This window comes from Mesocricetus auratus, unplaced genomic scaffold (genome assembly GCF_017639785.1).
Source record: "Mesocricetus auratus isolate SY011 unplaced genomic scaffold, BCM_Maur_2.0 Super-Scaffold_100676, whole genome shotgun sequence".
In the NCBI taxonomy this organism is placed as follows: Eukaryota; Metazoa; Chordata; class Mammalia; order Rodentia; family Cricetidae; genus Mesocricetus; species Mesocricetus auratus.
The window spans coordinates 82,115,613-82,139,177 of record NW_024429266.1 but is presented as its reverse complement, the minus strand read 5'-3'; the positions used below and the strand labels follow the sequence as shown (position 1 = coordinate 82,139,177).

The 23,565-nt window shown below is 33.7% G+C and overlaps 1 protein-coding gene across 1 annotated transcript in view; it reads left to right on the top strand.

Annotated features, from left to right (window-relative positions):
• Cdh19 (cadherin 19) overlaps positions 1 to 23,565 on the top strand; it is an 88,444-nt gene that overhangs the window by 25,444 nt on the left and 39,435 nt on the right. Inside the window, exons 4-5 of the mRNA XM_005077231.4 lie at positions 12,087 to 12,206; positions 20,391 to 20,555. Of these exons, the coding sequence (XP_005077288.2) occupies positions 12,087 to 12,206; positions 20,391 to 20,555 (285 nt within the window). The remainder of the gene's footprint in view (positions 1 to 12,086; positions 12,207 to 20,390; positions 20,556 to 23,565) is intronic.

The following is a 23,565-nucleotide window of genomic DNA, read 5'->3' as shown; positions in this document are numbered from 1 at the left end:
TGAGGATACAAGATTAACTAAAAAATGTCAGTAGCCCTACCATATATAGACTATAAATGGGCTGATAAAGAATTCAGAGAAATGTTGCCTTTTACAATAGCCAAAACCAACACAAAATATGTTGGGGTAATTATAACCAAATTAGTGAAAGACATGTTTAACAAGAGCTTTGAGTATTTATTGAAAGAAATTAAAGAAAATAACAGAAATTGGAAAGAACTCCCATGCTCTTAGATAGTTAGGATAAAAATAGTTCATAGCAGCATTATTACCATTATAACCAGAACCTGGAAGCAACTTAGATACTTTTCAGCTGAAGAATGCGTGATGAAAATATGGTACACTTACACAATGGATTACTAATAAATGTAAAAAGCAAACAATGAAATCTTGAAATTTGCAGGCAAATTGTATTAGAAAAGAAAACATCCTAAGTGAGGTAACCAAGTCACAGAAAAACAAGCATGGTATGTACTCATTCATATATGGATATTAGACATTGAGCAAAGATCATCAGCCTACAATCCATACCTCCAGAGAAGCTAGGAAACAAGGAGTACCCTAAGAGAGACATATACATGGTCCCCATTAGAAGGGGAAAATGACAAAATCTCCTCAGACAATTGTGAGCATGGGGGCATAGGACAGGTAGATATAATAAAGAGAAGGGAAAAAGAGAAGGAGTGAAAACATTGTGGATCAGGAAGGCTGTATCAGAGGAAGAATAGAGGAGAGCAAGAAAAGATATACCTTAATAGAGGGAGCTATTATATGTTTAAAGAGAAATCTAATGTTCTGATATCCACAAGGATGACCCCCACCTAAGAGTCTAAGCAATAGTGGAGAAACTACCTGAAATGCCTCTCCCTTGAAATGAGATTGATAACTACCTTAAATGCCATCCTAGATCCTTCATCCAGTAGCTGATGGAAGCAGTAGCAGATTCTGACAGCTAAGTAATGACTGAACTCCTAGAATCCAGTTGTGGAGAGAGATGAAGGATGAGCAAATGGGTCAAGACCATGATGAAAATACCCACAGAAATAGCTAACCTGACCAAATGGGAGCACACAGACCACAGTGGTAAAACTCATGGAATCACCATTGGACCAAACCAAGTCTTCTGTATGTGGGTGTTAGTTAGGAGACTTGGGCAGCCTATCATACCTCTGACATATGGAACCAATATTTATCCCAGGTGCACAAATGAACTTTGGGAGCCTATTCCCCATCAAGTACTTCCCTCTCAGCCTTGCCTTGATACATAAGTGAGGCCCTAGGCCTTCTGCCAAATGATAGGACAGATTTTGACTTTTCTTCCAAAGAAGGTCTCACCCTCCCTGGGTAGTGAATAGGGGTGGAATGGGAGGTCAGTAGGGGGCATTTGAGGATGGGTGGCAGAGGGAACTGGAATTGATATGTAAAATAAGATCTTTTGCAAATAAATATCTTTGAAGTCAAGGGAATATGTAGTTATGGATAATTATTTTATTAAGTATGTCAAATTTTGTACTGATTTAGACATACTGATTATCTAACTCAAAAATCTGTTTGAAATGATAGAGAAATGCTTGGTCATAATAATTTTAAAATGTGATAAGAGATTTTGAATTTTATTTTTGAAAATTTTGTGTCAGTATCCCTTTTTTGTAAAATATATTTCCCGTTGTATTTTTCTTCAAATTTTTACTTTTAACATTCCAATCATAAAATAATGGGATCATTCTAAGTTGATTAAAGATAATATGTTCTTCCATAGATAATAATTTATAATATAAATTTAGTTTAATAATGTGTGTCAAAATTAAATTTTATTAAAATACTTATGAAACTCCATTTAATTTGTTATTTTTATAGCTAATCAAATAAATTCTTTGTCCACCCTCACATTTTTTTGTTGTCCTCCTCATCCTCTTCCATAATGAGTTCTTCCTCCTTTGGTCTCTTTCCTTTTTTATATAATGTAATTTATTGTATTATCATGTACTGAGAATATTTAGTTTATAAGTAAAAATAGATTCACAAATTATTGTACTTAATTTCTAGAATTTTATTTATATTAGTTTAACATGTAACCAACCAATATCTAATCTTAAATTAGTATTGTTATAATTTGTATGTGATGAAATGCTAGTTATCTACAAGTTAAATATGATGATCATTATTTGTCTAGAGAAGTATGGGAAGTTTGCTGAGAGAGAAAATTTTAAGAAAATGGTAAAAGAGGCCAATCATCTGTTGTAACTGAGAAGTTCTCCATAGAAGAATGACCACAATCACATGTGTGCATGATTTCATTACAAGGAAAACAGACACATCACACATACGTACACAAGCACATATACAAGTAAAGTATGTGAAATGGTTTGAATGTAATCAATTAGAATGTAATATTATGGCATAATTAGGGGGAAATGGAAAAGCACTCTAGCTGTTGTCAAATTCTTTTTGAAAAAAGAGTTGGGATCCTGGACATGTGTAGAAAATTCATGGAAGCTGATGGTTTCCTAATGAATCAACAAAGAAGTCATCATTTCCTTCTGATTTTCTCTCTGAAATTTGACAAAAAGAGTGGAACTCAGAAAAATTTTCTCAAACTTTATATGGAGAAGAGGAGAATCAAAGCGAATAGCTGCTCACAGAATTAGAGTCCCTATTGGCAATGATTATGTTTAGCTAATAGTATTACAGCATGATTAATAACACAGTTTTATCTGTAAAGAAGAAAAAAGTTTTCCATCTGTTATAATGTACCATGACACATACTAACAATTATGTAGGGAGGAATAGATTATACATTTTATAGATTATTATTCCATCACTGAGGGAATTTATAGCAGGAACTTGGATGCATATGTAAATGAAATTCTAGAAATTAAAACTTACATTCCTTTATGATTCTATTGTTATTTTAAACAAAATATTCTCAGTACATGATAATACCATAAATTACATTACATTATATATATACATATACATATACATATATTAGATATTCCTGCAAATAGTGTGACGAAATAGACAAATTCTAATATTGCATGATTCTTTCCACAAAAATAATTTATAATAGTTGTAAAGGTTCAGTAGATGTTCGCAAAAATTAATACTTAAATTACCATCTATGAGAAAATCTCTCAAACATACACAGTCTAAAGATCTTAATTATTAATGCAAATATATACCCATGCAACATTGCACTATATATGTTTTTGTTGTTGTTTATTAGTGGGACAAGTAAACTAGTGGACTGCTATTTACAAAGTAGTCTTTTGTTGATTTTTTTGATTTTTACATTCTAACCAAAGTCCCCCCTCATTCCACTCCTCCCACTGCTCATCTGTCAAACATATCCACTCCCCCTCCTCTGTTTCTCTTTAGAAAAGGTGTTACTGACATCAATATCAGAAAGCCATGGTATATCAATTTTCAGTGAGACTAAGGCATATCCTTTCCTATTAAGGCTGGGCAAGGCAATCCTGTAGGAGGAAGGGGTTCTAAAAAAATAAATAGAGTTACAGACAGACCCTGTTCCCACAGTAAAGAATCCCTCAAGAAGATGAAGATACACACCTGTAACATGTATGCAACAGGCCTAGGTCAGTCCCATTCAGGATCTCTGGTGGCAAGCCCAGTCTTTGTAAGCCACTATTAGCCCAGTTTAGTTGGTTCTGTGAGTTTCCTTATAGTGTCCTTGACCCCACTGGAACCTAAAATCCTTGTTGCCCCTATTCTACTTGATTCATTCCCCAATGTCAAGCCAATGGTTCTTGTATCTGTTTCAAGCAGTGGCTGGGTAAAGCATCTCAGATAACTGCTAAGATAGGCATCAATCTTGGACTATAGCAAAATATTTTTTAAATCATTATATTTACTTTTGTTGTGCCAATGCTGTTTGGTTCTATCCAGTTTTTGACTGTAGATCATGACATCTGCTTCTATTAGTTACTGGATTTTGGTTCTATTATTATAATTAGAGTAGTCACTAATTTTATTAAAGGGGAAAGCCCAGTCAGATACCCTCTCCATTATTGCTCGGATTCTTAATTGGGATCATCCGTGTGGATTCTTGAGAATTTCTCTAGCATCAGGTTTCTCCTTAACCACATAATGGTCCCTTTGTCAAGAAATTTCTTTCGTTTCTCTCCTCCTCCAACCCTACCCCAACCCAGTCTTTCTGATTCATCATATTCTTCTGCCTTCTATCCCACACCCAGGAGATTTCAAATATTTTCCTTTCTGGAGCTCTCAATCTGTATCCTTCTTTGGATGCCCCTTTTACCTAGCCTCTTTGGCCTCACACAATTTGTAAGCCCCTTTACCTTAGCAGAACTTGAAGGTAGGACAAATTGTAGATTGTGGGTTTTATGGCTAGTTTGGAATTCCAGTTTCTTCATTAAAATTATTAAGTGGTGAGAGGAGATGAGTGGTTCAGGATTCCTATTACCCATTTTTAGAAGATTTAGTTAGTGTCACCTCATAGAACATGGCAAGTTTCCCTTGCACCAGGTTTCTAGTCCTTCCCAGATATGCCTCCAGATTCCAGATATAACTCTCAGCACTCTCTCCCTCCACTCTCCACTTACCTAATCCCTTCTATTTTAGTCCTTACTCTCAACATCTTTAACAAACCCGTTATTCATGCTGATGTCCATCCTATTTTCCCTTCAAAAGTATGTCCCTTGAACTGTACTTGTTACTTAGCTTTTCTGGTCCTTTAAATACAACATGGTTATCTTTTACTTTACTGCTAATACTTTCCATTAAGTGAGTATATACAATGTCTGTATTTCTGGATTTAGATTACCTCAATCAGGATGAAATTTTAATTCTAACCATTTATCATCAAATTTCATGATCACATAATTTTCATCATCTTACTAATATTCCATTGTATAAATGTACCACATTTTTAACACATTCTTTTGTTTGGGTCATCTGGTTTGTTTCTGGGCTCTGGCTACTATGAGTAAAGTTGCTAAGAACACAGTTGAGCAAGTCTCTATGTGATACTATGGAACACCTTTACACATATGTATATGGAATGTTATAGATGGGTCTTAATCAACCTGTCTGATTTAGGCCCATTTGCTGGGGCTTTTATTAAAATTGCTCTTGAATACAGCATGCAATCAGAGATAGTGATTCCTCCAGAAAAGATTTTATTGTTCATAATTGTTTTAGCAATCCTCGGCTTGTTTTTTGGTCTGTCTCTGTTGATATATATTTTTATGATTTAATAAAGCCACTGGAGATCAAAATGCAAAGCTAGACACAGCTATAGAGTCAGGCAGTGATGGTATACACATTTAGTCCCAGTACTCAGGGAGACAGATGAATATCCCTGATTTCAAGGCCAACTATGTTACATGAGAGCAAATTAATCTAAAAGAATAACAAAGATCATGCCATTGAACTCAGAATATTGAGGTATAAAATAAAAAGGAAGGGACTCAAGCAAGTTTTAATTTCAAGATTGGGAGAGCACTGTCTTTGGGTATTCATGAAGACATGTTTGTCATTTAGTCTAGGTAGAGGTAAGAGCTATTAGCTTTGATGTTTGCTTTTCTAATCTTCCTTAGTTTTACTAAATCATAGGTAATGTGTCACCACAGTTTGTTCATTTGTTTTTTCCATGTGAAGTTAATATTGTCCTTTATAGTTCTGTGAAAACTTGTGGTTTTGATGGGGACTGTGGACAATCTGATATCTTCTCCTATTTTTCTTCTAAAGATTGAAGTTCCTGTCATTTGCCTGGTTAGAGCTACACCAAGATATTTTATAGTATTTGGGGCCAGTGTGAAAGGTGTTTTCTCCCAGATTTCTTTCGCAGTTGATTACTTGTATATAGGAGGGTTTCTAATTTTTTGTTCATTTTGTATCTGAGAACTTAACTGAAAGTGTTCCATAGCTGTAAGGGTTTACTGGCAGAAAATTTGGGATTCCTTATATATATTATGATACCTTCTTTGAATATAATATGCCTTCTTCTTTTCTAATTTCTGTCACCTTGATCTCCTTCTGTTGCCTTATTACTGTAGCTGAAATTTCAAGAACTTTATGTAATAATAGATAAGAAGAAGGGGACATCATCATCATCATCATGCTGTGTCAGATTTTTTTGGAAATGTTTGAGTTTCTATCCATTTAGTGTGGTATTAGCTACTAGTTTGCTGTATGTTGCCTTTATTGTATTTCCAGATGGCCATTGTATCCCTGATCTCTCCAAGGGTTTCATCATGAAGGGGTCTCAGAATTTACCCAAGGCTTTTTCATCTCCTAATGAGATGATCATCTATTTTTTGTCTTTCAGTTTGTATATGTGATGGGTTTCCTTGACAGGCTTTCATATTTTGAACCATGTCTGCATCCCTGGGATGAAGCCTACTAGATCATGATAGATGATCTTTATGATATGTCCTTGGTCTGCTTGGAAGTGTTTGAATATTTTTCATCAAAGTTCATGAAAGTAATTCATCTTCAATTCTCTTTGCTGAGTCTGTTTGTGGTCTAGATATAAGAGTGACTATGTTCTCACAAAATAAATTTGACAATATTCATTCTGTTTCAATTTGTAGAAGAATTCATGGAGTATTTGTATTAGCAGCTCTTTGAAAGTTTGAAAGATTTCTTCACTAAAACCAACCATCTTGCCCTGGGTTGCTTTGTTTGTTTGTTTTGAGACTCTTAATGACTGCACATATTTCCTCTGAAGTTATAGGTTTGTTTAAATTGTTCATCTAACTATGAATTAATTTTGCTAAGTTGGATCTGTTGAGAAAATTTTGCATTTCATGAGTTGATTATTTCCTTCCACTAACCCTTCCTGGTTATGTTTGCTTCCTTTGGTTCTAAGGCTTTCAGTTGTAACAGTATAACATTTCTCTAGTTTCTACATAAAGACAATTAGTGCTATGGACATTCCTCTTTACACTACTCTCTCTGTCTCATATGTTGTGCATTCATTTTCATTAAATCTAGGAAGTTTTTAATTTTCTTACTTGGTTCTTATTTGACCCAGTGGTATATTCATAGTGAATTGTTCACTTTCCATGAGTTTGTAGGATTTCTGTGTTTCTGTTGTTGAAATTCATCTTTAATACAGGGTTATCGAATAAATTGTATTGGGGTATGTGTATATTCTTTCATCTGTTGAGACTTCCTTTGTGACTGAGTATGTGGTCAGTTTTGAGAATGTTTCACAAGCTGCTGAGAAGGTATATTCTTTTGCATTAGGTTGAAATGTTCTGTAGATACATTTTTATACACAGTTGAGGCATAACATATGTTAGTTTCATCATTTCTTTGTTGTTTTCTGGTTTCACTGAGTATTCAGTTGGTGAGACTTGGGTTATTGAAGTCTGCCAGTCTTCATGTGTGGTGTTCAATGAGTGAACTGAACACCACACATGTTATTGGGATGTTATCCTGGTGGATTTTAACAACTATAATTATTAAATTTCATTCTGTGTGTCTTTTGATTAAAATTGGTTTGAAGTCTCTTTTATTAGATATCAATGTAGCTTCACTAGCTTTCACCTTAGGTTCATTTGATGGGGAAATGCCATTATATCAGTGTACTCTGAGGTCATGACAATCTTTGAATTTAAAGTTCATTTCTTGTATGCAGCAGAAAGATGGATCATGTTTTCATATGCATGCTGTTGGCCTGTGTCTTTTTATTAGTTACTAATTCCTCTGCTTTTGAAAATGAACTGATAAATTATTTCTCTAATTTGTCTGAAATAATTGAATCTACTTAACTTCATATTACATAATTTACCTTTAAGTGATTTTAATTATTAATGTTTTATTTATTTTATTGCAATAGATATCTGTCATCTTTACATCAGTTTATTGTAAATACACAGTAGTAGTACTGCCTTTTCAGACAAGGAAAACAGTAATGTAAACAAATTAAAGACTATAGGAGGCATGAAATATCACATTATTTCCTCATGAAAGGATATTCAAATTCACAGACATTGTTGAGTTATACACACAAACACATGCACACAAACAAATACACATATTCACTCAACCATTAAGAAAATGGTCAGTAATTTAAAGACAAAAAAGAGGGGCTAGAAGAAAGTTTTGTATGGAGGAAAAGGAAGGGATAATTATTTATTTCTATTATAAAATATGAAAGCTGTATTTTAAAAGTGGCAACTGTTTATTTTATAATCTCAAGTTTATTTTTATTTTTAGTAAGTTTCATCCAAATAAAATTGTTTTCTTCATTTGTGCTTAGTTATTAATTATTCACATCAAATTCCTTTTGCTTTTGCTAGAGTTCCATGTTGTAAGCCAACCCTGCATTTGTAGTGTGAAACCCTTTGAAATATATTTTACCTAAATATTATTTCTGTACTGAATTTTCATTAAATTAAGGAAGGAAAACAGATCAAATTTGAGTGACAGTTACTAAGGATCCCCTTCAATGTTTTTCTAGATTATTTATGTGACACACTTTTATCGAATGAATAACATATGAATTAAAAATCCATGTACTTCATTCACATATGTATAAATGCATAGCAATACATATACACATATATAAAGACATAATACAAATGCATATGTACACATAAAATATTTCATTTGAATGATAAAGACTACATTTATGCAAGTCACATGTTTTATCTAACATATTTATTCATTATATTATCAGTCTCTCTTCTTCATTCTACCACTCCAGTGTACTTCTTCATCCAAAACTGTGTTTCTTCTTCTTTAACATAAACATGCATACATAAACATGAACACATTTATAAATACATTCTTTTGGGTCTATTCAGATTACCTGCATGTATAAATTATTGGTTTGACTACTTGATAATTGATAATTGATAACAAACCAGGTATATCATTCCTTGGGAAGATTAAATCTCCCTATATTAATGTTTAATGCTGTAGTTCTTCATCTAGAAATGTGCTCCAGACAACTAGAGAATGTTATTAAGGTATCAACTTTTTTTAAGTTGCTCAGGATGTAGGTAGCAGCATTGTTGAATTTTTTACAGTAGCTTTGTTGTTATATCTGGAATATACTATCAAACATCATAATTCCATTTCCTGAGGCTCATACAGGGTGTTTGCTCACTCTTCTGGGATATGACTTGATAGATAGGTGAAAGATTGTGTTGTAGAAAATGTAGGAGGTCAGAAACCCAAAATTGAAATTGTTTATTTGGTAATTCTGCATGCAACCTTCTTGTTAACACTTTCTTTTTGAAATTATTTGTTTTAATTTTAAGATTATAATTATATCATTTTTCTCTCTCTCTTTTTTTCCCCCTGCGAACACTCTTATATACCCTTTCTAGCCATTTAAATGTAAAGGCAGCAATTAAATATTTGTTCCTATCAACGACCAAATGCCAATTAGCTTATATTTGACTACCGAGAAAACTTTATTCTCTCAAACAGATGATTATTTCCATTAAGAGATGTATTATTGTTTTCTTAGTAAATTTGCCAATTATAGATGATACAGTCTATCATTAACTAGAGGATAATGTAGAAACATTCCAAATTTTACAAAATTAAAATGCAGAATTATATAGAATAATATCATAACCTTTTATTTCTAGACTTATAGCTTTGTAGGTTCTTATTTGGAAAATAAGAGATAAACTTACCAAATTTTTAGGGAATCAGCATATATTAGAACCTTTATTAAACATGTATGTATATATGCACACACATTACTGGTTCTGTGGAAAGACAGAACTTATTTGAAACACAATAGAATTTAGAGTTGCCTAAGTATAAAGGTATGATCACACACAACACCAGGGACAGGGAGAAGGTTCCTAGATTTTCAGTCCCTGTGCCCAGCTCCAGTTTCATTGAGTGGCCATGTTTCTTTTTCTTTCTTTTTCTTTTTCAGTTTAAATTTAGATTAGAAACCAGGTTGCTTCACAAGTCAGTTCCAAGTCCCTCTCCCTTTCCCTTCCCTCCTCCCATGGCCTCCCCCCCAGCCCCCCAATATCCCCTCATTTCCCCAGGGAGGGTGAGGCCCTCCATTGGGGTGTCCATAGTCTGTCATTTCATCCAGGGCAGGGCCTAGACCCTCCCTCAAGAGTTCAAGGTGAGAGTGCATCTCACATTGTTGGATGGGAGTTCAAAGTCCATGTGCATACTCGGGATGAGTACTGATCTACTGCCCAAGGCTCAATAGATTACCTGGGCCTCCTCACTGATACCCACATTCAGGGGGTCTTGATCAGTCCCATGCTGGATTACCAGGATGATGGCTGGGATACAAGAGCCATGTTTCAAATAAGAACATGCATAGAAAACAGGTCACTAGATTTCCAACTGTCATAGACAAACAAGCATATTAATGTAAAAATATCTGAATATATGTATGTACATAACATTCACCTAGGGATGCATACAATGATGATTAAAATTTCATGGTAGTTAATAAATCACCAGAAATCAAATTCCTTATTAATCTATTATGACAGAGGTATTCTGCACATTTACATCACATAGTTTTTCATTACTTTTCAAAGGAGTTTAATTAAATTGTGCACAGTTAACAATGTTGTGCGATGCATAAGACAACTATATTAAGTTTTCAATTTAGTACAAAGTAGGTAATTTATCAAGTACTTAGGTTTTGGTTATAAGTAATATTTTGATAATTTTTGCTGTGGTTGTTTGTATATTTTTTGATGATCAGGGGATAATTCTCTGGCAAAATTAAGGGTTCTGAATGCAAGTCATTCCATTTCATTTTCCCTCATTATTTGTATACTTTTGGGTTCAATATGTCTAAGCATGTCAAATATATAAAATTTCTTGTTATCAAATTAGCTGGGCATGGATGGCTTTGATGAGAGTTTAGGAAAGCAAATATATATGGATTAGGTCTAGAAACCAGGAATGGGAATCTTTTCAAAGGACATAGAGATGATTAAAGAGGAAATACAATAATTAAAAATTGCAGTGCCAAATGGTAAGTTAAAGTCCCTTCCTACGCAGTGCACTGCACACAAATTATATTAATAGTTTGTGAGATTTTGTTTAAATTATTATGATTTTAAAAATCTTGTAAAGCTAAGTTTTCATATTCTGATCATATGAGATATTTAATATTTAGAAGAGGTGAAGGAAACATTTTTCATACATTATTTTATCCCATATATTTTATTAGGTAAGTATATGCATGATCAAATATATTAATAAAATTATCATCTAGAATATTCTGTTTGTTCAAAGAGGTTAAAAACAATATACCAAGGTGAAATAGATGCAAAACAATAAGTCATAGTTACAGTTTATATTTTCAGAAGTTTAAATATATGAAGTTTATCACTACATAGATACTGACTTTTATGAAATTGACTTTTGGGAAAAAATTCATCAAGAGACTTGAGAAGTTTACTTGGCTTTGTGTTCTTTTCATTCTTATTCATGAAGAATACCAAATTTTCACAAATATAAATTTTTCCTTCGATTCATGGGTGGAACTTTTACATTTAAAGAGATACAAGAAAAAGGTTCAGTATTTAAATAGAATTATTTGAAATCTTTTAATGTTTTAATAGATATACAAATAATTATGTACCTATGTTGAATTTTAATAGTAATGCTTGCCTTATATATCTGCTTTATTTTATTTTTATCATCCAATTGAAGTGAACATTTACAAAGATCAATCTACCTTTCTTCAATGTTTATGCATTCTAGATAATCTCATTAACATTTACAAATATTTTCCATTGTTACTTGTTTGTTTTATCTACAAACTGCTTTGTTAGTTTTGTTGTTTTTCTTCAAGGAATTCTGGTGACTATGCATCTTGGAATGATCATAAATAATATGTGTCGATGAATGACTGGACAGTTTCATTTCAAATTGATAAGCTAATAATTTTCAGACATTGTGGGAATAAGACTTATTTTTATACCTTTATTTTCTTATTTTACATTAATTACCATAGTTGTCACTTGAAAAATAAAGGATGGAATTATTTTTTTCTTCATTATCACCATTTCACTTTATTAAACTAAATTTATTTATTGAGTAAGAACCACAACTGAATTTACTGATATTATACCTTTTCTCTTTAGGAACATTTGTTATCAAGGTGACAGCTAATGATGCTGATGACCCTGCAACTGGCTATCACACTAGAATCCTGTACAATTTAGAACAAGGCCAACCATATTTTTCTGTTGAACCAACAACAGGTATTTGTGAATTTAAAAATCATGCATTCCTTTATGTTTCCCAAGAGGGAAAATATGAGCTCAAGTCATCTGGATACATACCTGTTCTACAATAGATGTCATATTTCACCATTAGTTGTGAAGTGATTCTTTAATGTCTATTTTCACTTAAACTTTAAACAGTGTTTCTATGATTCAGAAATTGGATCTTACATGTCATTTCACAGAATAGTTATATGTGTGATATAAAGAATATGTAATGATTCTTATAAATCTATCAGAGAATTAAAGAACAAAGCAACTTAAAAATATGGGGAGAAGACATTATATGAAATTGAGCAGATGTCATTTACCAAAAGCCTAACGGCATCTTAAAAGCTCCCAACTAGCAGAAACATAAGGAAACTGAAGCCCCCCCTCTGAAAAAAATACATGAAGATCCATTTACTTTCCTAACTAGATGTCTATTATTCACTGTAAAATATTATGTATGTGGTATCCTGTGGTAATGAAGTCCCTTAAAACACTGATATGAATGTTGTACATTTTTATCTTTGAGGAAGGGTCATTATACACTTTTTAAACAAGAAAAAATTATCATTGCAGTTCTAGTTTGCATTAGTCATTTGAATACCCTTGAAGACAAGGGGAATCCACATGTATCTTTTTTTAAAAGAATATTTAAAAATAAGTAGTATTGGGATTGAAGCAAGAATCTTATCTTAAACATACAGAACAGAAACTCTACTATCAACTATAAACTATAAACGTTGACTACTTAATATTTATATGACGTTTCTTATTCAGTGAGTTTTAAATATTATGCCAATATGCAAAGCAAACACCTTATCCGTCTTCCTCTTGAGAAATTATAGGCCTTAATGATTCAACATACTAGCATAAGGAATCAAATGAACAATCTTCTTGTTGTTACTAAAATAAAAAGACTAAAATTTTAAAAAATATAACATATTTTGTTAAACATTTAAATATTTACTTTTTATGTATTCACTTAGGAGATGTGCATGTCACATTTTGTACAGGTCTCTGAAATATTTTTCATATATTTTGTTATTCAGAACATGCAAGAGAGATGTTGATTCATTTATTGCAGTGCATTTGTTAGACATTATTCTTTTGATTATAATTTCTAATAATACATTTTGATCATGTTTCCCCTTTCTCATCCACTTCTAGATACTCCCCACCTCATTACTACTCAACTTCTCTCTCTCTCTCTCTCTCTCTCTCTCTCTCTCTCTCTCTCTCTCTCTCTCTCTCTCTCTCCCTCTCTCTCTCTCTGTATGTTTCTGTCTCTCTCTCATAACAAATAAGTAACTTCAGGTACAGTCTATGCAGTCAGAAGAATGGGTAAGTGGAACACCTTTCCCCTAGAACTCTCTCTCATCTGAGGTTAATATTCCAAAGACCCAATGACAATCTTACTGCCAAGTGGGCCTCTGAAGCTATTCTCTGCCCCCATTTCTGGTAGATAATCACTGATAAACTGCAGTTCACAAATGTCATAAAAATATGGGCAGTCCATACGACTCAGAAGAACTTAGACAATACTAGTAAGAGGCACTAGCAGGGTGCAGGCCATAGTTATCTAAAGAAAAGGTGTAGGCCATGCAAATCTGAAAAACAGAGCACATCAACTAGAGGAACAAAAAGATGAATTCAGGCAGAGACTCAATGTTGGATCAGAGATCACACTGACCTTCAAAATTCCAGATAGGAAACATACCCATGAATACCCTGCACACTCTCATTGCCCTACAACACTAGCACCAATCCCTACAAAACTCCATATTACCACTTCCCGCCCCCAATGCCAGCTGAGACACACTGTGGGAACAAAGGCCAACCTAACATGCAGAAGTCCAGCCCCAAACTCTGATAGAGACACCCTGCCCAAGTAGAGTTCAAAATTGCTGGCAGAAATCTGGGTCCCAAATACCAGAAGACAAAAGAGGAAAAAAATGGAAAAACACAAATCCAAGAAAGAAAAATTCAGAAATAAGCAATTAAATGTGTAATCACCGCAAACACAGGAGCCATGATATCAGTGGAAGAAGAAAATAATTAACAGACAGAATAATATGTCACAAGAGGTCAACAATCCTACTACAGCCAGCCTTAATATACCAACACAGATGAACCACAAGATATAGTTCTTAAAAACAATGTTATGAAGATTACAGAGGTCCTTAAAAAAGAAAGGAATAAATCTCAGAGAGAAATCCAGGAAAGCACAAACATTTGGAGAAAATGAATGCACCCCTCAAAGAAAGCCAAGAAAACACACACTTAAATGAATAGACTTGTTCAAAACCTGAAAATGGAAACACAAGAAGAAAAGAAACACTGGGAGAACTCAGGAAGTGGAGAATTTAGGTAAGTTAACAGGAACTTCTGAGGCAAGGATCACAACAAAACACAAGAGATTAAATGGAGAAACACAGGCAATAGGGATACGATAGAAAAGGTAGATATATCTTTAAAAAAACTGTTAAATCTAAGAAATTCCTGACAAAAAATATCTAGGCAATTCTGTGATACTGTAAAAGACCAAACCTAAGAAAAATGGGAATAGAAGAAAAGTCCAAGCTCACATGCCCAGAAAGTATTCTTAACAAGATCATAGAAGAATATATTCCTATTCTAAAAAGGACATGTCTATAAAGATACAAGAAGCTTACAGAAAACAAGGAGATTGGATCAGAAAAGAAAGCCCACATGTCACATAAAAAAGAACATTTAAATTTGCAAGAAAATAAACAAGAAAATTCATAGGATGGCCTTTTAGATTTAAACTCAACTTCTCAGTTTTCAATCTAAAATCCAAAAGGGCTTGGACAGATATCTTGAAGACTATAAGACACCACAGAAGTGAACCCATACTACTTTACCTGGCAAAATGTTCAATCACCATAGAATGAGAAAACAAGTTATCCAATGACAATATGAACTTTAAACAATATCTGTCTACAAATTTAGCTCTACAGAAATTACTAAAAGAAAAACTCCAACCCAAGGAGTGTAACAGCAACCATGGAAACACAGGAAATGAATAATTTCACACCAGCTTAATCTAAAGCAGGGAAACACACACACAAACACACACACACACACACACACACACACAGTCACCACCAAGAACAACAAAAATAAATGTAATTAAGATTGCCTTGTCATTGATAATCCTCAATATAAATGGACTCAATTCACCAATAAAAGAAAAAGGTTGTTAACATATTTGATACAAAAACAGGATCTATTATTCTGTTCCTTACAAGGTATACCCCTCAACATCAAAGACATAAATTAATCTCAAAATGAATGTTTGGAAAAAATCTCCAAGCAAATTTACCAAAGAAACAAGCTGTGTCAGTTGTTCTAAAAATAGACTTAAAACAATAACTAAATGATATCAGGAGAGACACTTCATATTCATCTAAGTAAATAATCCCAAAAGATGATGTCTCACTTGTTCACATGTATGACCCAAATGCAAATGCAATCACATTTTAAAAGATATTCACTGAAGTTAAAATCACCCATCAAACTTTATTCACTAGTATTGGGGGTCTTCAATAACTCAATTTCAGAAGTGGAAAGGAAACCTGAACAAAAAATGAAGAAAGAAATAGTGGAACTATCATATATCATTAACCAAATGCACCTAACAACTATTTAAAGACCATTTCACACAAACACAAAAGAATATAGCAACTCATGAAACTGTTTTCAAAGTTGACCATATTCTCAATCACATAAGCAAGTCTCAACTGATTCAAGATATTTGAAATAACCATCACATCCTATCATACTGCCATGAATTAAAGTTGAATAGCAATGCAAAAGAAGAGCCTGCAAACTAATGGAAAATAAAGAACTGTTTCATTAATGACCACGGAATAGAGGGAGAAACAAAGAAGACAAATAGAAAATACCTAGAATTCACTGAAAATACAACATATCTAAACTTATGAGAACCAATAAAAACTGGGTTAACAAGCAAGTTCATAGCACTAATTGCTTACATAAATAAAATGAAATGGTCTCAGATTAAAAACTTAACAGCACACCTGAAACCTGTAGAACAAAAGAAGCAAACATACCCCAGAGGAATAGTAGGTCCTACTAGATGTTGGTGTGTGGAAGATTGAAAATAGATTCACTTCTTTCATCATGCACAAAATTCAACTCCAAGCTGATCAAAGACCTATACATAAAACCAAATTCATTGAACGTGATAAAAAACAAAATGGAGACTAGCATTGACACTGAAAACTTCCAGAACAGAGCATCAACAGTGTAAACAGTAAAATAAATAATTACTAAATGGGATCTCATGAAACTGAAAAACTTCTCTAAAGCAAAGGGCTCCATTAATATTACAAAATGGTACCCCTAAGAAGAAGAAAACACCTTATACAAACCCACTTGTGACAAAGGGAAACGTTCCAAAATTTGTAAATAACTCGAGAAACTAGACATCAAAACACAAAATAAGCACATTAAAAATGGGTGTACAGATATAGACAGATTTTTCAGTGCAGGATTTGAGAATGTGGACATTCATCCATTGCTGGTGGGAATGCCAACTTGTGTAGTCATTTTGGAAATCGATGTGGTGGTTTCTCAGGAAGATGGAAATTGACCTACCTCAAGACCCAGCTATATAACTCTTGGGAATATACCTAAAGTATGTTATATTCTACTGTCAGGACACTTTCTCAACTATGTTCATCACAGCTTTATTCGTAATAGCCGTAAAATGGAACAAACCAGATGATACTTAAGTGAATAATATATAAAAATGTGTACATTTACACTGTGACATAGTGGATTATTACTCAGCTGTGGTGATAAACTGTTTACAATTTAATAAAGTCACAGGAGATCAGAATGCAAAGCATAACATACTAGTTAGCTATAGAACCTGGATAATGGTGGTACATACCTGTAACGCCGGGACTCAGGAGACAGAGGCACATGGATCTCTGTGTGTCAAAGACCACCCTGGTCTCCATGAGTGTGATCAATCTAAAAGAGCTCATGCCTTTAATTATAGCACTAGAAAATTATATAAGGAATAAACAAAGGTTTTTCGGGAGAGATTTAGTTTCCAGTCACAGGAAAGACAAGAACTCTATTTCAGTTTGGTAGAGATAAGAGCTAGTGGCTACCATCTATGCTTTTCTTATCTTCAGATTGAACCTCAATATCTGTCTCTGGGTTTCATGCTACATTCAGCTCAAAAATGATACATTGTAATTTCCAGCGAAACTAATGGAACTAAGAAAAAATTCATCCTGAATGAGGTAACCAAGGTCCAGAAAGACAAGCATGGTGTCTACTCACAAACAGGTGGACACTAGCTATAAAGTAAAGGATAATGCTGCTACAAGCCACAGACTACAGTGGAAAAGCATGAAACAGAAATCAAAAGGGGATACATTATCTTCCTATTAAGTTGAAATAGAATAGATTTCTTTGGTGGACTAGTGGAATATGAGGAAATCAGGTGTGGGGGTGTCGAGGGAGAGAATACTGGGAGAAATAACTGGAATTAGGGGACACTTCAGGCATGATGCAGAAACTGAGTGCAAGCTAAACTCCCTGGAAACTCAGAGAGAGGTACTAGGGAAAATTCATATTAATGAGGAATATAAAACATGAACTGGCCATCTTCTATAACTAGGAAGGTCTTTCAGAGGAGGAACAAGGGCAGCAACCCTGCCACAAAAACTTTTACTCAAAATCTGTCCTTCAGGCAAAATACTTTTGTGGCAGTGACTAAATAATGACTGATACAACTTGAGACTCTGTCTCTGATTCAGCATAGAACTTAAACCTTGAGGACCGAGGGTTGATGAAGATATCATTTTTGGGACTAAGTACTCCAATGTCTCTTACTCTCTGGACATTGTTATTTTGTGGATCTCTTTTTTATTTCCCATGCACTTCCAGAAGAAATTTACCTATAGATATAGCAATATGTCATGAGGAGTATTTTTATTGCTATTTTTCTATATGCAAATAACATCAGTAACTTTTCTTCTAGACCATGACCCATCTATTCTCAGTTTCTTACTTTTTTAGCAACTCTAGGTATGTGCTCTATCTCATGCAGTGACTCTCATATATAATTTTATAAAATGTTATTCCCATAACATTTGTAGTGCAATTGAACTATTATATCCTTCAGTGAATTTGATATTGTAGGACACAAACTTTTAGCTGAGTAATATTGATGATTAACTCTATCATATAGTGTCATATGTGTTACCTGCTAGCACCATGTATACCAGTCAGTAGATGTGAAGTTTCTGATAAGGCAATAACTTTATTTTTCTGTTCTTGATTACATGTTAGTGTTGTCTTCAGTAAAATGACCATAAAGTGGTTGTAGAAAGAAAGACATTTCCTTTCAAAAGACAGAGATATGTGGTATTTCCTGCTTCTGCGGAACTTCTTTGGCCAGTGACCCAAAAGGATTTAACCTACTATATATTCTACTTGGTTCATTGTCCCTACTATCATATGATGCCTTTATTTAGATTCCTTTGATATATGTACATGTTTTAGGAAGCTTCCGACATGGAAAGCTTCCACTTCACAATCAAATGACTCTACTGATATTTATAACTTCCCATATTGCATCCTTTATCCTCTTCTTTACATTAGTTGTTTACGAGGTATCTAACATCTGTAGGTATTTGGATTTTAGTGTTCGCATTGAAAGATTTCAAGCCAATATCCACATGCATTAGAAAACAAATGATATTTATCTTTTGAGGTATGGATTACTTCACCTTGGGTAATATTTTTCTACCTCTACCCATTATCTATAGCTTTTATAGTTTTTTTCTAAATAGCTAAAAATCATTCCATTTTGTAAATGTACCACATGTGCATTATCCATTCATTAATCAATGACAGGTATTCCTAATTATTGTGAATATAGCAGCAATGAACATGGATAAGTAAGTATCTGTGTTGCAGGTGTTTTTTGTCAGGTTAACATGTTCAAGAATAGTGTAAATTGATTGACTCCCATTTCCTGAGGAACCTGCACACTGAATTCAACATGGATGTACCAGTTCGTACTCCCACCAACAATAGATAATCTTTCCCCTTTCCCTGAATGTTTTCCTTCCTGAGTTAACATTTGTTTCATTAATATTAAAACATGAAGATTTAATACCTACATAAATCTTTTTGAAAAGCTGACTTTGTGCGAGACATTATTCCACATAGAGTAAATTTCAAGGTTTCACACTGTGATGTTTAAAATAGAAAAAAAAGAAAGAAATCATAAACATGGGTTTTTTGTCATAGAACTTGCAGATGCTTAATAAACATATGGATGTCAGAGATATGCTAAATTGAATATAAAGGATGAAATTAGAAAATCGGAATGAATGTAATTTAAACTTTCTTGTAAAGGAAATTTTGGTTAAAGCATAATAGGATAAGTAATGGGTAAGGAAATAACAGAGAAGTCTTACCTTCTAAGTTATAAAAGACACTTCCTGAATTGGGAAAAACTAAGGCTCCTGAATCACTAGGCTAACGCCTGTTGTACTATTGTAATAAGAATATAAAATTACACATTAGTGATCTGTTAGGAACAATGAAAAACATTTCTGTTTAATTTTACTATTCTTACACTTACCTTTGTTAGTGACTAGTGTACAAGGGAATGAGGGTTACATCACAGTATGCTTAAGAAGCCAAAACCAGCAGAGATAGCTGATCTGAACAGGGGAGAGCTCTTGGACCCCAGACTGACAGTGGGGAGGCCAGCATGGGACTGATCTGGACCCCCCCAAATGTGACTGTCAGCGAGAAGGCCTGGGCAACCTTTGGGGCCCTGAGCTGTGGATCAGTGTCTATCCCTGGTATACAAACAGTCTTCGTGTGCCTATAGCAAAAAGAGGGATGCTCTCTCAGCCTGGACTCTTAGGGGACTGCCTGGACCCTACCCAGAGTAAAATGACGGACTCTAGATATCCCCTATGTGGAAGGATTTGGCAATAGGGTGGGAGGGTGGGGGGAAGGGGAGTGCGGGAGGAGGGGAGGGAGAGGGAATTGGGATTGACATGTAAAACAAGCTATTTAAAAAAAAAAAGAAGCCAGTTAACAAGGGATCATGGGTAATAATAATAACTCAATTTGTATTACTTTTAATAGGAGTCATAAGAGTATCTTCTAAATTGGATAGAGAGTTACAAGACACGTATTGCATCATTATTCAAGCCAGAGACATGCTTGGTCAACCTGGAGCCTTGTCTGGAACAGCGATGGTATTAATTACACTGTCTGATATTAATGACAACAAGCCAATATTCAAAGAAAGTGAGTAGAAACTGTCTTGGAATTTGATGTACTTTATATCATTTCAATATGCACAGATATTAAATTGTTCACTAAACACAGACCATTGCATCAGTATAAAAGTGACTTAAAATGAATATGATAATTTTATCCATTTGAGTTATTCTAATTAGTTTTAAAAATATGAAATAGAAAAGGAGCAATATATCTAAATTCTGCTGTAGTCACCAGTTAACAAAAACTGACCACTGATCTATAATCTTTGTAAAGTTTGCTATGGGTCTCATTGTGTTATAATCAAAAAACCCGGGACATTTCCTATAAATATTGGGAATAATCCCTTTCCTTGTTCATTAGATTGTTGGCACTATTCAGTTGTCTGTGTAGCTAGAACTAGAATCAGGTTATTTGATGCCTGTGTGTTGGAGGACAATCTTAATACAAAAGTTGCCTACTAATTCTTGACTGACCATACATCTCAGAAGCATCTAGTGAAGTAAATATTTTTCAAAATGACATATTTATGCATAAAAATTTTGCCTCTACTTCTACATCAATGGGTTCACATGCTCAGATTGGGGCACTAAGTGAGACAAGGTAAATTCTCGGTGTCAATTTAACTTACTAGCAATTTAGTTCTATCTGAAACCTGATATTTTTGGCTATTTCAAGAAACATATTTTTTGAATCGTAGGAAATTGAGATGAATTCCTTTTTGGAATTAGTTCTCTGAACATCCAAATAATAATTTAACTTGAAATTTTAGTTTATATTCTTTAGCGAGAGAAGGTGACATTTGATCTGCTTGTTTATTCTATATTTTAAATCATGTGAAATTTCATTATTTCCCTTTTCTAAAGAAGACCCTCTTTGGAACAAAAAACACACATTTACAAACATTTTTAAAAGCATGGACAATTTTCAACTGTCATAATATGCCATTTAATAAGCACAAAAAATGAAGAGAATAGTAGATATATTGTTCAGCTATGGAATAATTTTCTGGGTATTGATTATAAATTCACAGAAATGAAATCATCATTTCATTTGGCTTTCAATTTTTGTATTTTAAAGTTTTTGTTAATACCATTTTGTCATTTTTGTCTTTCATTTGTGAGCTTCTTCTGTTTTTTTTAATTTTTTGATACCTGGTATCAATTTGTATTTCACAATATTTTGAACACATAGCTACTCTTCTGCCTCAATTTTTCCTGTAAGGCAAATACATCATGAGGTATATTACTTGGGAAAACTATCTTTTGACTGCCTTCTATTTCAATCCTCACCATCCACATTCCCCCAAATGTTACTTTTTACATTTCTTCCTCTATAATAGCATCTTCATTGATATGAATGGCACTGTAGGTAGTTCTTTACTGTTCTTTACTGATTACAATCAGCATTTGTTCACATACTGAACTTTGAACCTTCCCAGCTTTCATTGTTTCATTAGGATGGTAGTTTCCTGTGGATTTCAATATATAAAGTTACCAGTTATAAAGACTTGACATAATTCTATTCAGACAATACTTGCCAATATCATAAATAGTATGTCTTCTTGACTAACAGAAGGTTATGAACTACATAATGTCTTTGAGTCAGCAATTAAAAACTCATACACAGTATACCTAACAGTGGTGCTAAAGTATTAGACTATATCGAAACATCTTCCTTTGTATATATTACACACTTTTATGATGTCAAATATTTTTTTGTTAATTTCATGCTGTAGTATTGTGCTATCCTTCAAATTTTTTATCTAGGATATTTTTCCACCTCAATTAATATCAATTCAAGTTTTCTATTTCCCATAGAAAAATTTTATGTTTCAATTCACATATTCACATGTAACAGTATACCAAAAATTAATGATTTACTTCACACTAAGCTGTGAAAACCCATTTCCAATCTAATCTTTTTGTTTGAATTGATGAATGTTACATTAAATTTCTTGTTTTTCATAGTCTGTGAGCAAATCAGAATCCATATACACACAAATGCAACCACATTGCACAATATTACACACTCTCACACACAAAAAGTACATGGAAACACACAAACCGACAGAAGTTTACACACACATACACACACACACACACACAGACACATACACAAACTTTGAGATAAATACCACAAACTCACCCACCTGCTCTAATACATGTACACATTTCTTTTTCATTACAAAATGGGAAATAATTTTCTTAAAGATCTTCAACCATTTGTTTTCAGCTTCTATTACTTATTCTAAAACCTGACTAATCTAAGAAATCTCATTCTCTCTTTAAAGTACTTAAGTGCTTCCCAGTACATCACTTCTCTCCTTGTTTCATGTCAATACCTTTATTTCCCCTCTCATCAAAATGGGTTCTCATCTAATTTTTCTGCATATGTCTTTGATCTATATTTTCCTACTCAACACAACTTTGGTGAAATTGCCAGATGAACAGCAGATATTCTCACCATAGTGTTTTATCTCACCCATGGAAAACAGGGAACTCCTTGGTATAAACTAAATTTTACCTCTTCTCTGATCTTAGAACAGTCAAAACTTTGCCTTTCAGTTCCCCATAGAATTTTATTTCCACAGATATCACTTGCTTCAGGTAATAGAAAATCTTTTTGTTGGAGAGTGAGGATGCAGGCCTTTAATCTCACCACTCATGATGTAGAGGCAGGTGGGTCTCCATGAGTTCAAGGTCAGCCTAGTCTACAAAGTGAGTTCAAGTATAGCTAGGGATGTTACACAGAGAACGCTTGTCTCAAAAAACAAAAACATAAACAAAATCTTGTCTACTCTGGATGCATCCTACATTAGCAAAAATGTAAAATAATCTCACTATAGTAACATCTTAGAACTTATGTATAATGGCTTTTACCAGTATTGCTTTTAAGCCCATAAACTATGGGAAGCGTTTTTTTAATTTAATTTCAATTAGAAACAAGTTTGCTCCACATGTCAATCCCAGCTCCCTCTAACTCCTCTCCTATCCTGACCCCTTCAGCCCTCCCCCTACTGCTCCCCCAATCCCAA